Source organism: Exophiala oligosperma, assembly GCF_000835515.1.
Source record: "Exophiala oligosperma strain CBS 72588 unplaced genomic scaffold supercont1.11, whole genome shotgun sequence".
Classification (NCBI taxonomy): domain Eukaryota; kingdom Fungi; phylum Ascomycota; class Eurotiomycetes; order Chaetothyriales; family Herpotrichiellaceae; genus Exophiala; species Exophiala oligosperma.
Window position 1 is genome coordinate 134,394 of NW_015622828.1, and position 13,587 is coordinate 147,980.

At 50.4% G+C, this 13,587-nt stretch overlaps 5 protein-coding genes across 5 annotated transcripts; 4 read left to right on the forward strand and 1 right to left on the reverse strand.

Moving 5' to 3' along the window:
• The first annotated feature begins 235 nt into the window (after window positions 1–235).
• PV06_09767 (uncharacterized protein) lies at window positions 236–1,726 on the forward strand. The gene is made up of 2 exons (XM_016411240.1): window positions 236–290; window positions 341–1,726. The coding sequence occupies exons 1-2, from the start codon at window positions 288–290 to the stop codon at window positions 1,310–1,312; spliced, it is 975 nt and encodes a 324-aa protein (XP_016257994.1). The 5' UTR covers window positions 236–287; the 3' UTR covers window positions 1,313–1,726.
• Window positions 1,727–1,900: 174 nt separating this feature from the next.
• Window positions 1,901–2,944, forward strand: PV06_09768 (uncharacterized protein). The gene has a single exon (XM_016411241.1). It carries the CDS (start codon window positions 2,120–2,122, stop codon window positions 2,402–2,404), a length of 285 nt encoding a protein of 94 aa, XP_016257995.1. The 5' UTR covers window positions 1,901–2,119; the 3' UTR covers window positions 2,405–2,944.
• Window positions 2,945–3,797: 853 nt separating this feature from the next.
• PV06_09769 (uncharacterized protein) lies at window positions 3,798–5,159 on the forward strand. The gene has a single exon (XM_016411242.1). The coding sequence runs from the start codon at window positions 4,235–4,237 to the stop codon at window positions 4,796–4,798; it is 564 nt and encodes a 187-aa protein (XP_016257996.1). The 5' UTR covers window positions 3,798–4,234; the 3' UTR covers window positions 4,799–5,159.
• Window positions 5,048–6,067, reverse strand: PV06_09770 (uncharacterized protein). The gene is made up of 2 exons (XM_016411243.1): window positions 5,961–6,067; window positions 5,048–5,912 (listed from the first exon to the last, which is right to left on the reverse strand). Exons 1-2 carry the CDS (start codon window positions 6,014–6,016, stop codon window positions 5,612–5,614), a joined length of 357 nt encoding a protein of 118 aa, XP_016257997.1. The 5' UTR covers window positions 6,017–6,067; the 3' UTR covers window positions 5,048–5,611.
• A 6,447-nt stretch (window positions 6,068–12,514) lies between these two features.
• On the forward strand, window positions 12,515–13,531 carry PV06_09771 (uncharacterized protein; the record flags this gene model as incomplete). The annotated part of the gene is made up of 1 exon (XM_016411244.1): window positions 12,515–13,531. One exon carries the CDS (start codon window positions 12,515–12,517, stop codon window positions 13,529–13,531), a length of 1,017 nt encoding a protein of 338 aa, XP_016257998.1.
• Between the last annotated feature and the right edge of the window lie 56 nt (window positions 13,532–13,587).

Below are 13,587 nucleotides of genomic sequence, written 5' to 3' on the forward strand. Positions count from 1 at the left end.
CACATATCCATTAATATCCGTTGCACGAGAGCTGGAATTTCATCCTCTCCAAACAGTCATGTGTGAGTTTTCCCATATGCATATTCACAGTTAGTACTTTGTTCAGCCTCGTGTTCGGTTGATGCAGCCTCGCACGTGTGCTCAAGTTCAGCCTGATGCGCCGACGGCGGGGAAACTGCGGCACGGTCTGAAGCGCGCAAAGCCATCAATGTTGCCGATTCACGCGTCTACTGCCCAAGAGGTTCAAAACAAAAAAAGTTGTATCAAAATAAAGAGAAGCATCCATTATGGTCAGCACTCCCTCTTTCAGTCTGTCAAATCTCACCACTAACCATCTCAGGCCGCTTCATTCAGACGTCTTGCGAAGGACCATGCCCAATTGCAATCCGCTCTCCCTCCAAACTATCTCCTCCTCGAGGCCGACGATCCTCGATCGCTTGCCGATGACCTGACACAATTGAATGTACTCATAACTGGTGCCGAAGGAACGCCTTACTCACAAGGGTTATGGCTTCTACACCTTAGGGCACCCCTCGACTACCCGAAATCCCCGCCCAAGGCGACGTTCAAAACAAGAATCTACCATCCAAACATTGAGGAATCTACAGGCGCCGTGTGTCTAGAGACACTGAAACGAGACTGGAAGAGCAGTCTGACATTGAAGGATATTCTTGTCACCATCTCGTGTTTGTTGATCCAGCCAAATCCAGATTCAGCGCTGAATGCTGCTGCTGGAGCCCTGATCCAGGAAAACTACGACGCTTTCGCGGCGCAAGCCAAATTGATGACAAGCATCCACGCACCAATACCACGACAACTAGCCAAAGCCGTGGTGGAGGCAAAGAGAAGAGGAGAGGAGAACACCGAAGATGGCTCGACAAAAACTAGCAACAGTGATGCCAAAGCGAATCAGACCCTCGAGGACAATACCAAAGAAAATGAGTCCAGTCACGACAAGAAGATTAGCAGCAGAATCAAACGTCCTTTGTGTGAAATTTCAAGCACTGAAGGATTAGATACGCAGGACTCACAGAATGACGAGGTGGCTGAGACTGGGCCGATTAGAAAGTCTCCTCGTCTACTACGGCCTGGAACGTCGAATACAGAGGACATTTCGAGTGCATTATCTACGCAGGAGGATGGTCTTGATGAAGAAGACAAGGAGAACATGGGCGTTGTGACGGACAAAGCCACCAAACGAGCAGTTCTGCCTCAAGCAACGGTACCCCCGAAAGGGTCCACGCTACGGAAGGTCTCGAACATTGGGGGAACAAGAAAAGGGCTTCCACGGGTGGGTATTCGCAGATTATAAGCATATCGACCCTCCGTCTTGACGGCACCTGCCGGAATTTGTTCTACTTTTTCAGTCGAAGCGTTCGAGCGAATTTTGCCAGTATGTACCGAATACGAGTGGGCTATGGTAGGCCTTTAGGAATGCCCGCGCATGCCAGAGGATCGGTGTGAAGGCGCAAATTCGGAGCAGACATTATCGAGGGAAGCTGATATGAAAATTCTGCCTTCGAGTACAGGACATGTGACGACCGAGACTGAGCCGGAGTTCGTCGCTTCGATTGCGTGCTTGTCGATCCGATATGAATTATTCATATGAGAGGCGAGAACCCGCTTTACTGGGGAACATCTGACTAGATCTCTGCACCGAGACTCCGTTTGTCGCGGTCCGCATCCCATTTTCTGTATAGACGATGGAGCTGAATGGAGATTTCCCGTGACCAGTTTAATGGGACTCGGGGCGCACATCAGCACTGACCAACATGGACCATATTTTGCTCCAGAAGACCGATAAATGCCGTCCTAATTTGACTTGGTCCTGCCGATAGAAGCGGCTTCCCTGCAGGGTCGGCAATAATGCGCGCAGTGTCAATTTCTTCCTCGGCTTTGACTCCAATCTCGAGCGCAACCTGATTCCGGAAAAACTGGGCCACTGCAGCCGTGTATAAGTATTTGCACAGTGCTGACCGCACATTTTCTGAACGAACGCCTTTATTAACCCTACCCAGTCTCGTCTGCTTCAGTTCAAAGGATAGACCTCTCTCCTATACCTCGGAAACCCAAAAAACCCCTCGTTCTGCCCCCAAAAACCACATATCACACCGAAACCATGTCATTCCAAGGCACCCCTGCACACACGCGACCAAGCGCCACAAGGACTAACACCAGTTCGTCGGTCATGACCGTCAGCACGGTCTGCACCACCCCGATTGACGAAATGCGCAACTTTGGCGACAGCTGGTTTGAGAGCCAAGCCGTTTCCGTCGCCGAATACTACAAGCAAAAGGAGCTGAGGAAGAATCCCGCGCCTGCCCTCAAGGGCTACGGCGAGGCTCACTTTGAGGACTTTGCCGCCCAGTACGAGGCCTACCAGGCCAAGCGTGCTGCCGCGTGACTAGCACGGTCTTTCGAATCGATCGAACGAAACCTCAATGAGCAATTCCGTTCTCGATTATGAGTGGTGGGAGGAAAGAATTGATCTGGATGCATGAATGTAGCACCCAAGAACGAAACATTTGCGCGGGGGCCCGGTTACGGCACTATTATTATACAACATGAAAGGGTTTTCGTATCGCAAGCGGTGGACACATTTATTCACATTCCGGCAATTCGAAGATTTCAACACCCGGGGGGAGGCGTTTCAAGTCGATATCATCATCTGAGCGGACGATATTGTGTTCAGATCACAGCCTGGATCCGGATTTTTCTTTGGTCTCTTTTTCTTAATACTTTGCATAGAACTATGACATGAGGTTTTCGAGGTTGGGTACACATATGTGGATGGAAGGGTTGACTACTTTAGAACTTTGGTCTAGAAGTGACGGACGGGATGATTTATATGTTTGATAATATGCAGGATATGTTTAGCTGCGGATCAGATTTACTGAGTAGAGAGGAACGAGATTAATACATGATATGATCAAGCAGACAAAAATCTTTTCTTTTCTTTTCTGACTAGCTCACCACAGCAAAGGGAACATGCATTTCTCGGTATCACGAGGATGGAGGTGTTATGTTTTGTGGATAGGAAATCCGGACTTGTGAAACTCTTGTGTCATTCATTGCCCCAGTATCGAGTCGTGGCTTCTGTCGCACAGAGTACCGGATGTACTGTTGTTTTGTGTGGGACAATATTCCACGCGTACAGTGTGGCTGGCCGAGACATATCAAAACAGTTACGAAGGATGGAGTAACACAGTAAAAACACCGACGATGGACCGCGTAAGGTGTTTTCGTTGCCTGATGGTGGGGTTTGACGATGGAGGGAAAAAATAGATCTTGTGGCTTTGTTGTTCTATTTTCCTTCGCGAACACGTCGCCTGAGTCTTCTCGGCAATCAGGGGTTGTTGGCGTGTGCGGTAGGGTTCATGCAAGGGGGGTGGGAAAAAAAGAAGGGAATTCTGTCCCTGGGTAGGGAACCCCTAGTACCGCTATTTCTGCTGTCCCTCGAGATCTGAAACCAGGGGGGGGAGGTAACCTTGTCCATTATTCCGCACAAACCCCCATCCCAGCGACTTTCATTCGAATCATTTCAAGCCCAGCCTCGTCAAGGTATCCACAAGGTATCCACAGATGTCACACCCAGCCACTCACACGCCGCCGTTGGTCTGTTGCTCCGCGCGTCCATGCAGGAATTTTTCCCGCAAACACTGGAAAAAAACACACATTCCACCACCCTCGCTTTCGCCGCCACCGCCAAAAAAAAAGGCGGTTGGCCAGAAGGGGGTTGGCGTTACTTCTTCTGGAACTCCCTACAATTCTTGTATACTGGGATGGTTGGGGAGAAGACGACGCATAGGGCATCAAGGGGGTTTGTTGGTGATATATAGATGTCTACTCTGTTCCAAACATATTCACATTGCTGTTTTCCAAAACTTTGATCATCATTCTATCCATCTCATCTTTCAAGTACCGAGAGATACTTCCTGTACCCGACCATCTTGAACGAAAACAGCCTTTTTATTTGCCGCATTTCGCCACCAGGAGATAAAAAACAAGAATCCCAACGCGTGAACGGACTTCTTGTAACGTAGCATCGGTACCATCGACAAGACCACGACAGCTACAATACTCCGACTTTCAATTTTCGAGTCTTTTTGGTTCTTTACAGAGTAAAAGAACCTCGAGATCAACAAGAAAAGAATCTCGGTCTCTGCCCCTTTCTCAGTGCAACCCTTTTCGCCATCAACCACCACCACCAAACAACAAATCAAATCAAATCACGATGCGCTCATTCGTGTCTCTCTCCTTTGGCGTTGCCATCATTTCATCTCTTTCCACGATGGTCATCGCCAGTCCGGCGCCCATGCCCCAAGAAGGAGGATCACCAGAGACTTCGACCGTGCCGGGTGTATCACAAATCTCAGACGGTCAGATCCAAGCAACCGCAACCACCATGTCTTCTTACGAGAACCCTTTCACCATGTACACGACAGAGACCAACTCTTTGGGGGTCATCACGGGTATGCCGTCGGTGGTGACGTCTCAACCGTCGGTGGTGACGAGCCAGCCTGCCTCGCCTACCCTGCCGAGTTACTCGGGCTACGTCTACGCCAACAGCACCTCGGCATCATCCCAAACGACAATGACGGGAGGACAAAACACCACGTTGACGGGATCGATGTCGGCCACGACCATGGCGACGAGTACCGCCAGCGGTAGCGGCAGCGGTGGTGCATCGTCAGCCTCGCCGACTTTTGCCCAGGCTACCGGAGGTGCCGTGTCGAACAAGGTCGCCGGTGCCGGCATCGGCTTGGTCGTCATGGGCTTGGGTTTCTCATTGCTATAACGGAGTCTCAAGTGATGTCTCGAGTTGTCAATGGGCTTTTGAAAACAAATGCTCAATGTTTTCACGGAGTATTATGAATTGAAATGCAAGCATGAAAAACTCGGAATGATACCAGGCGTTCAGGAACCAAGAATGAAATGGAATGGCATCACAAGGCTCCTCATTGGGTCCTTTAGTTTGGAGGGAATCAAAGGAATCTGGCATTTTGAAAAAGCGAAGGAGTCATCAATATGGGCAAGGGGCAATGGGTTTAACTTGTCATGTCCGGAAGTGCTCCGATATGATAGAAAATATGTGGATTAGTTGTAATAGATAGAGGCATGATCAACCAACGAATTGATTGCTTAAAGAACTCAACACATCTTTCTCGCTTTTCTAGCCTTTGCTTCCCTTTCTAAACTGTCGCTCTCTGCTGTCGGCCACGTCAAGCTTGAGTGACTGCTGAATATCCTGATAATTGCGTAGTTCCCTGCATCGACACCATGTGTGACATCCTTGTGATTGAATTTGATAGTGTACTCGGAAACACCCGTGGAGCGCCTGATCTCGCAGTTCTGGCGATGTGGTCATGGCGAAGAGCTGAAGCAGAATTGGTCGGCTAGTTGCTCGCTGGAATATCGTCGGAAAGTGTGTACTCGAATTCAGGAATATAGCTCGACAGTATCGGCAAGCTGCATCCCATTCCCGACGAGCGGTCCTCAGCTCTTCCCATCCTCATTGAGAGAGCATCCCACCACGTGCGGTATCCTGAAAATCAGTCGGCTGATGTCATCGAGGCCGGTATAACGGTCATAACGAGCTTCTCTTTTCTCTTCAACTTTTGGAGCCAGATCCTTGCGATCGGGCCCAGCTAGAAAATTCACTTCGCTGAGCTCTGATGTCCATGAATCCCACGCGTTCCTCCAGACCATGGAAAGGATTCGGTTCGCCGTCTTGTTCAACCTTTCCTGCCCATGCACTCCAGCTGACTGGCTTCAAGGATTCTGAGCCCAATATGAGCCCGAAACACGCCAAGAATACAGAGATGAGAGTCTCGAGCTTGATATCGAGCGGTAAGGGCGCAGGCTTGTGGAATCTAGTTGACAATGTCGAGAATTCATGCGCCGAGTATGCGCTACGTCAGGTTAGCAGGCTTTCCTGACAATGTGACTTGCAAACGTACGCATGGAAGAGAGATAGAAGACCGACGAGTACGAGCATGCGAGATATGAAAGACATGGTGAGGGTGAACGAGCTGGCTGTTTGATGCTGAAGTTGTAGACTCTCGATCACTCTCTCATACAAACTGTTCGAATGGACAATCAATCGGTTGATCATCGGAATGCGGACTGCCACCTTGCTCACTCCTCGCCGCTTTGACGGATTTCCGCTGCTGCTTTATGGCTCCCCTTACCAGCCTTGTCTACCTATCTCAACCAAACACACAGTGGTAGGTACCTTGTGATCCTCATACATTCAATCTTGACGACTACCTGATGTTTAATGGTAAGTCACATGTGCACCCGTTCAACATCGAGACAACGATTAGGATTCCGCATTCACGAGTCCTCGACGCCGTTTTCTTTCAGGTCGATCTTCTTAGATGACATTCCGATGTACTCTCAGAATGACCGCAACCGTCATCACGGACGAACCAACCCTGCGTGGTATGAAGGGAGCTTCTGTGAACTTTCTCAGGCAAGATTGATGCTATTCGCTTTCCAGCGAGCGCGTGACAAGACACAGAGGTTCGTCTTCAGTGATCGACATGACCTGATCCTCGTACTCTCACGCAAGTACCACATATGCACACTGGTCTCCTAGCCGCGAGGAATGCCACGTCTGCCTTGGCTTTCACTGCTAATATACACCAAGCTTGCAGCACGCTCATCAGACTCAACGCGCTAAACAGGATGATCGAGGGTCTTATGCTTTCAGATGACAACCTCGACCCGTGGTATTAACAAAACTTGCAATAGCGAAGGCCTCGTATCGCTTATGGCTCTCAGGCCAAATTTCTCTCACTTGGTTGCCTCTGGTCTCCACCCCTATCATTTCCATCACCACCAATGGGCCACGATCATCGATTCGAACGGGCCAATGGGCCTACCATCAAAGCTCAGGTATGTGGCCGATCTCGGTCTCTCGAACAAGGCAACATGAAAGAAGATCACCATAGTCAAGGGTTGAAGCTGAGTCGCCGTTCAAAGCATAAATACCGAGCACGCCTGGAGGAGGGAAAATGCACCTTCCGATAACTCAAAAGCTCCTACTCGTACATCGAAAGGATAATCTGTAGCATTTCATCCAAAAATGGCCAAACTCCTTACTATTCTGGCAGCCGCCGCCGGCCTTCCTCAACTTACAACCGCTAGCCCTATCGAATCCTTCGGCGACATCAAAGCGCGTCAAGTTGCCCAATGCCCATCTTACCCTTGGTTTCTTGTGCCGTACGCGGACTCGTACCAGTGCCAGGGTACACCACAGCTCTTCCAACCCACGTCTGGCCCGTTCACGGCCGATCCGATCAATACCCTGTGTGCGCCTTTGAGTGGTGGTCAACCAGGACCTCAAAACTTCCTGTCTGTAGCCGCCAACCCAGTGGCTTGCAGCCCAATGCAGAATTGGAAGATCAACCTATACATCGACGACCCTGACTGTACTACTCAGCCTATCGCTGTAACTTCCGGACAGTGCGTCGCGGCACTGAATGGTTGCAGTTTCACTAATTTCGATGCAATATTGATGTGATTGCACCATTGAGGAAAGGCTCAGGCTTCATGGAGGCACGAACGATTTGAAGTATCGGTGTTTCAAGTATTGTTCAATTGATTTTACTGGTGATCATCCTAAAAGACTCAATAAGGGCCCGGTCTTAGACGCTCCTCGACTCTGGACCAATGTCCCAATCTGATAGCTTCGAATTGCTTGAGCCCTTAAAGATTTATAAGTGTCACGATTTGCATCTAGAGCTAAATAGACTTACAATTGATACATTTCCGCTCAGAATCAATCTAGTATATTGTTCAACGAAGAAGGTAGTCAGGCTGCTTAATATGAATGGATGTTTTCATGAACAACGCGCTCTACCGCTAGTATTGTTTTAACCATCGGATTTAACCGATGGGCATAAAAACTTCATCCCCTTAAGGCCCACCGGGTCTGAACTTGCAGGATATTCTCACACGTAGACGCCTCGTATGCTCAGTCGCAGTCTAGATTCTAGAGTCTTGAAACGAACAACAGTTCATTTTCTCAACGACAATGTTCCAATCAATCGCAAGATATACGAATGATGCCGGTAAGTATTGGAGGCCGTTCGGTACCTTCGCCCAACCACCTACCAATTATGATTACTAATTTCTCATCATGTTCATCTCACCCAAGTCGGCATCGAGAAAGCTCTCAAATTCGTACAATCGTTTGCTCAAGTTGCCGAAGTCATCATCGCTTCCACACCGGAAGAACTGGCGCGCTGGAAGACTGCCAAAGATCAGGCCAATATCGGTCAGTCTCGCAGCTTTTTGTCCGATGGACAAGCTCATTGAGCACGCTTCCCATGTCGACTATTTGCACATCTGAGCACCCTTGCTTACGAGTCTAATACGGGATTATATGTCAAAATGTGGTCTGACTGAAAGCACCCAGGTCGTCGTTATTTCCGTTTGTTCAAATGGATCGACTGTTGGAACACCGTGTACAACCTACTGACAACCTACTCGTCTCCTCCGGCTGCCTCTGGAGATGAAAAGTCCCGGAAGAATAATCACCAGGATGGTATCAGACTCACGTTGATGATGGCCAAGTTCTCTCTGCTTGGGATATTCTTATTCATGGAGAGCTTCTGTATTGTATGGCCTCGAAAAGCCATCGGCCCGCGTATGACTGACTGACACGACTGTTTTTTCTGTAGGCTGATGCAATGCACATCTCTCACAACAGCTGGGCACCATGGCTGCAAGTCGAATCTTTGAAGTTTTGGTTTTATTCTCTCGCAGTCTCGGTCTTGCTTGGGCTGTACGACTTGGTGATGCTAGATTCTAGCCCGACCCCCGCGGAACCAGTCGTCAGTGAGAAAACCAAAGCGAAAGTCACGGTCAAGACCGGCCGTAAGAAGGCGTCCACTGCTGTAGTCGAAACCAAGCCGCCTTCAGCCCAGAACCAGAATAAGCGACAGGCGATCTTGAAAGGTATCGTGGCCGACAGCTGCGACCTGTTGATCCCAGGCTCGATTGTCGGATGGATTCCCATTGATCCGGTTCCTGTCGGCATAGCCGGCTCCTTGAGTGCCATTTTGGGCGGGTCTGACGCTTGGGCACGTGTGAACCCATAGCCCACCTTGTCGACCGATAAGGGAGGGGGTTGCTCCCCGGCCGAATGAGCATGAACGGAGTTACTGGAGACTTTTCATGAATCAGAAGCATGTGCCCACCCCCGGCAAGCGTGGCACGCAATACCCCTCTCGTCGGCAAATGTGGTTCTGGAACCACGGCCCTTGCCTATTGAGAGTTCTCCTCTCTTGCACAGAAGGCAACCATTCGGTCAATTTGTCCATGAGGGGGCCTCTGCCGACCACGTATGCAGGCACAGGGATGGCGCCTGCAGTCCCTTGGCTCTCGACAAGATCAAGATCACGGGCCAGACGAGGACGGCTCTCGGATACTCCAGTCAATCGCTACAGGGTATGGAGGAGGGGAGCTTCAGGCTTGGGAGAAAAAACGTGGACAGAGAGTCCGAGCGGTGAGCTAGCTTAGCTGTCCACCCAGATGCAGGTGCTGCAAGTCAGTATGCATGAACCAGAACCAGTCCGTTTTTCAAACATTTCGTTCACTATGTATCCTTGTCTTGCACGTGGCCATTACTCTATCCAATGAATATACGTCGTCAACCATGTACTTGTATCGTGCCAGCCATCATCATGCACGAGCGCGTCATAACCGCGCCCCTGTCTAGCGTAACTGTCGTCTCGTCTCGCTTCTCGCCTTTTGTATCCAGTTTTATTTTCTCCGACTGCTGCAGGAACAATATCCCCGCCAATAATTACTACCCTCCCACATGGCAATCCCTCCACATGTGTCAACGAACCATTGCAACTTGATCAGTTGTCCAAAGCCGCATAGTAGCTGTAATCCTGGTTCAACAACGGGAAAACGTCCGGCTCCGGCTGGTTCGAACCACCATGCCAGACTGGACTGGGCAAGCTCTGGAGACCGCCGTTGGGCTGCATGGTGTCCGCGAAGATGTGTTCGAACGTCTTGGCCCATTGGACACGGTTATTGAGACCGTCGAGACCCCAGAGCTCTTGTAAGAAATGTAGGATGGAGGTGTGCGTGTAGGCCGAGTTGTCGGCGTACATGGTCCCGTCGTCGTGGATGAGCGTGTTGGCCGGGATCCAGGGCGAGATCAGGAATGCGGGCACGCGGACACCCAGACGGGTAAAGTCGTAGGTGACGTTGTGTCCGTCTGACAACCCGGAGAAGGTGATGCCGTCTTCGGGAGCAGGGATGCCCGTTGGTGGAGGGACGTGGTCGGCGAAACCACCGTGCTCATCGAAGTTGATGACCAGGAGACTGTTGATATTGTTGTGGTTAGCTGACAGCCTTATAACGAGACATAAAAGGTGTATACTTACGTCTCCTCCCAGTACGGCGAGTTTCGAATGCCATCGTAGACGTGCTTGATCAGTAATTCTCCGGCTGCCATGTTGCTGGTAGGGTGCATGGAGTCGACAGTGCAGCATTCAGGGTTGATATATGAGAATTGAGGGAGATTTCCAGTCTTGAGATCGGTAAAGAACTGATCGGCGTGGACGATCTTTTCCATCGAGTTGTCCTGGACCCACTTGTAGATAAACGAGTCGATGATGTCGGACTCGTAGTAGTTTTTCCATGTGATGTTCTTCTTGTCGAGTGCTTCGAAGATGGATGTGGCGCAAGACACGCCTGTGACATTGGCAAACCAGCCTGTCGCTTGAGAGTCCTTGTTGTCGACGTATCCACAGGTCGATCCTGACGTGTGGAACATGCGGTTGGGGTTGGTAGGTCCCGGGTGCTCAGCGTGATAAGTATCGAACATTGCATAGTTCTTAGCAAGCTCCATCAAAGTGCTTCCCTTGGCCGGGTCGTAGGCCTTGATGACAAAGGCGCTGTCGCCGGGTGTGGCACTGTATTTCTCGGACTGGCGCTCAATGAAGCCATCCATGCCCGGATTGTCACTGGCAGTGGGGTTCCATTTGCGGTAGATCTCGTAGCTAGTACCAGCGAAGTTGTGGTCAGGATCAACCAAGGGAACCTCGTCCTCAAACGGGCTGGCGCAAATCATGATGGGTTCGTTGTAGATGGTCCAGTTTGGGTTGGTGTACTCATTGCAATAGTTGATGTTTTTGAGGCCGTCAATATCGTCTCTGTAGTCCCAGTAGCCAGCTATGTTATCAAAGGAGTGGTTCTCCATCATCAAAACCACGACTCTCTTGATCTTTGAGCTGATAGGGCCCCAGGTGGCGCTGCGAGGCTTAACCGGGACAGCAATGGCGGATGAGATGATGGCCAAGGCCACGGACAACTTGAGAAGACGAGCCATTTTGGGGGGAAATTGCCGAGAAAGATTCTGTTACTTCCTGCCTGACAGAAGAAAGGCATTGCGAAGATTTCACAAGCATCTACCTTATATGTTTCTTTTCTCGGAACTCGCAATGCGGACTTGGTGCCGGTTTTCGGCCATGCTCGTTGAGGTGACGATATCTCAGAGGAATGCTCGACACGGCAAGTCATATCCAATCCTTCTCAAGCCTTTCGACACGTTGTGAGCTGGATTTCGAGCAGATCGAAGAAAACATGAAAGATCATCTTGGTCACCTTCCGTTCGGAGCGCTAGGAGTAGAACCGGCGTTCGTCGGAGCGAGGAATACTGCGTTTCGATGATTGTAATCCAGGCGGCCGCTGGGTCTGACGGTTTTGTCCGTCCATATGGATGCAAGAGGATCCTTGGAAGAATTGATGTTTTGTGCTGATGTTGATGGTGGTAGTGGTAGCTTACAAGAGCTCATGTGGGTCTGATACAGGTTTTAGAGGCAGCGACTATAACTAACCAGCACTAACAGACTAGCCCCAGCACTAAAACCACTAAACTTAGCGTGGGGACCAGGAACCAAAAATCTTGCTTGTGGATGCTTGTACATGCTTGTTCAGGGTCCTCCAGAACCTACACTATCGTCCAATGAAGTCCTATACAATTCACCTTACTCCCACACGTGCGCTCACGCTGCAGGTCGCCTGTACGCATTCCAATGGAGCTTCTGGAAGGATCGTCGCTCTGAATTGCTTCCTCCTTCCTCTTTTCGTCCTCTCCACCTTATTTTTTCCAGCCAGCTTCTTTTTCTTGCCGTGTTCTTGTGCTACAGAGCAGTGCACGTTGCGGCGTAGTTGATGCTGATTGAATCTCGAAAGGTTGCATTCGCAATCCTATTCACCTACGTGGCCCTTCACCGGCTGAAGACCCTTGCAACTAAGACGGTGGGTTGCATGTCGTGTGATTCCTTCTGGCCCCATGCCCGTTCAAGCTTGACACCCTCACCTTGGACAAAAGCCCATCATTTCACAAACTCAGAGCATGGCGGCACGGGTAGCTCGGCTGAACAACGTCTTCGCAAGCATGAGTTATGGATTTACTTGTGAAAGCTGACTTTTCTTTCCCTTCGACCTACCCATTGCCTTCTTCCTAAGTCCCCCCAACTTCCAAATGAGTGACATCTTCTCAGATATTGAGCACCTAAATACTGTCAGTCCCAGACCATCCAAGAGAGTCCGCTTCTCCAAGACCAACACCACCACCATGTTCAGTGAAAGCTACGAAGACGCCAACGCGATGGCTGCCATGGTCAACTTCTTCAGACCAACAAAGTACACATCGCTGCCACGAGACCCGGAGAAAGAAGCAGAGAGCAAGGCACTCGCTCCGATCTCAGAAGACTCAGCCTTGGAGACAAGCAGCGAGACTTCGGCAGAGACCATGTGTGACGCTGGTCTACCTCCAGCAGAGACCGACACAGGATCCATGAAAGCTCGAATCATCTCAGACGCCATCATTGGCCTCTCAGATGGTCTCACGGTGCCGTTTGCGCTCACTGCAGGCCTCTCCGCACTGGGAGATACCAAAGTCGTCGTCTTCGGTGGCCTCGCGGAGCTCATTGCGGGTGCCATCTCCATGGGTCTCGGTGGCTACCTGGGAGCCAAGAGCGAAGAAGACTCTTACAAGGCAACCTTACGCTCTACACAGTCCAGAGTCCACGACTCAAATAATGATCTTGCCTCGGAAATCACTTCTGTCTTTGCTCCTTACCACCTTCCTCCGTCCACGCTCAAGGACTTCACACATCAACTCATCACCTCCAACAGCCCTGATACGGTGGTCGACTTCTTGATGCGCTTTCAGCAAGGCACACCTGAGCCAGCTGCCAGCAGAGCACTCATCTGTGCCTTGACTATCGCCACGGGCTACTTTATCGGAGGCTTCGTACCTCTGCTTCCGTACTTTTTCGCCTCGAAGGTCACGGAAGGGCTCATCTGGAGCATCAGTGTCATGATTCTGGCACTGTTCATCTTTGGATATGTGAAGACGGGAGTGACAGATGGGTTCAGAGGTCGGAGGTGTGTTCTCAAAGGCCTCAAGGGTGGCGGTCAGATGGTCATTGTGGGTGGAGCGGCTGCCGGATGTGCAATGGCAGTGGTCAGACTGTTCAACTCTATGGAGTTCTGATGTGACTGAAGTAGGGCATGAAGTATCAAAATTTTTTAGTTAGGATTGGAGTTGGA

Excerpts from the sequence above, each read along its gene's own strand:
- PV06_09768 (XM_016411241.1), top strand. The coding sequence starts at position 2,120 with ATGTCATTCCAAGGCACCCCTGCACACACGCGACCAAGCGCCACAAGG.
- PV06_09769 (XM_016411242.1), top strand. The coding sequence starts at position 4,235 with ATGCGCTCATTCGTGTCTCTCTCCTTTGGCGTTGCCATCATTTCATCT.
- PV06_09770 (XM_016411243.1), bottom strand. The coding sequence starts at position 6,016 with ATGTCTTTCATATCTCGCATGCTCGTACTCGTCGGTCTTCTATCTCTC. Across the intron at positions 5,913-5,960 it reads CTTCTATCTCTCTTCCATGC|CGCATACTCGGCGCATGAAT; the intron begins GTACGTTTGCAA and ends AACCTGACGTAG.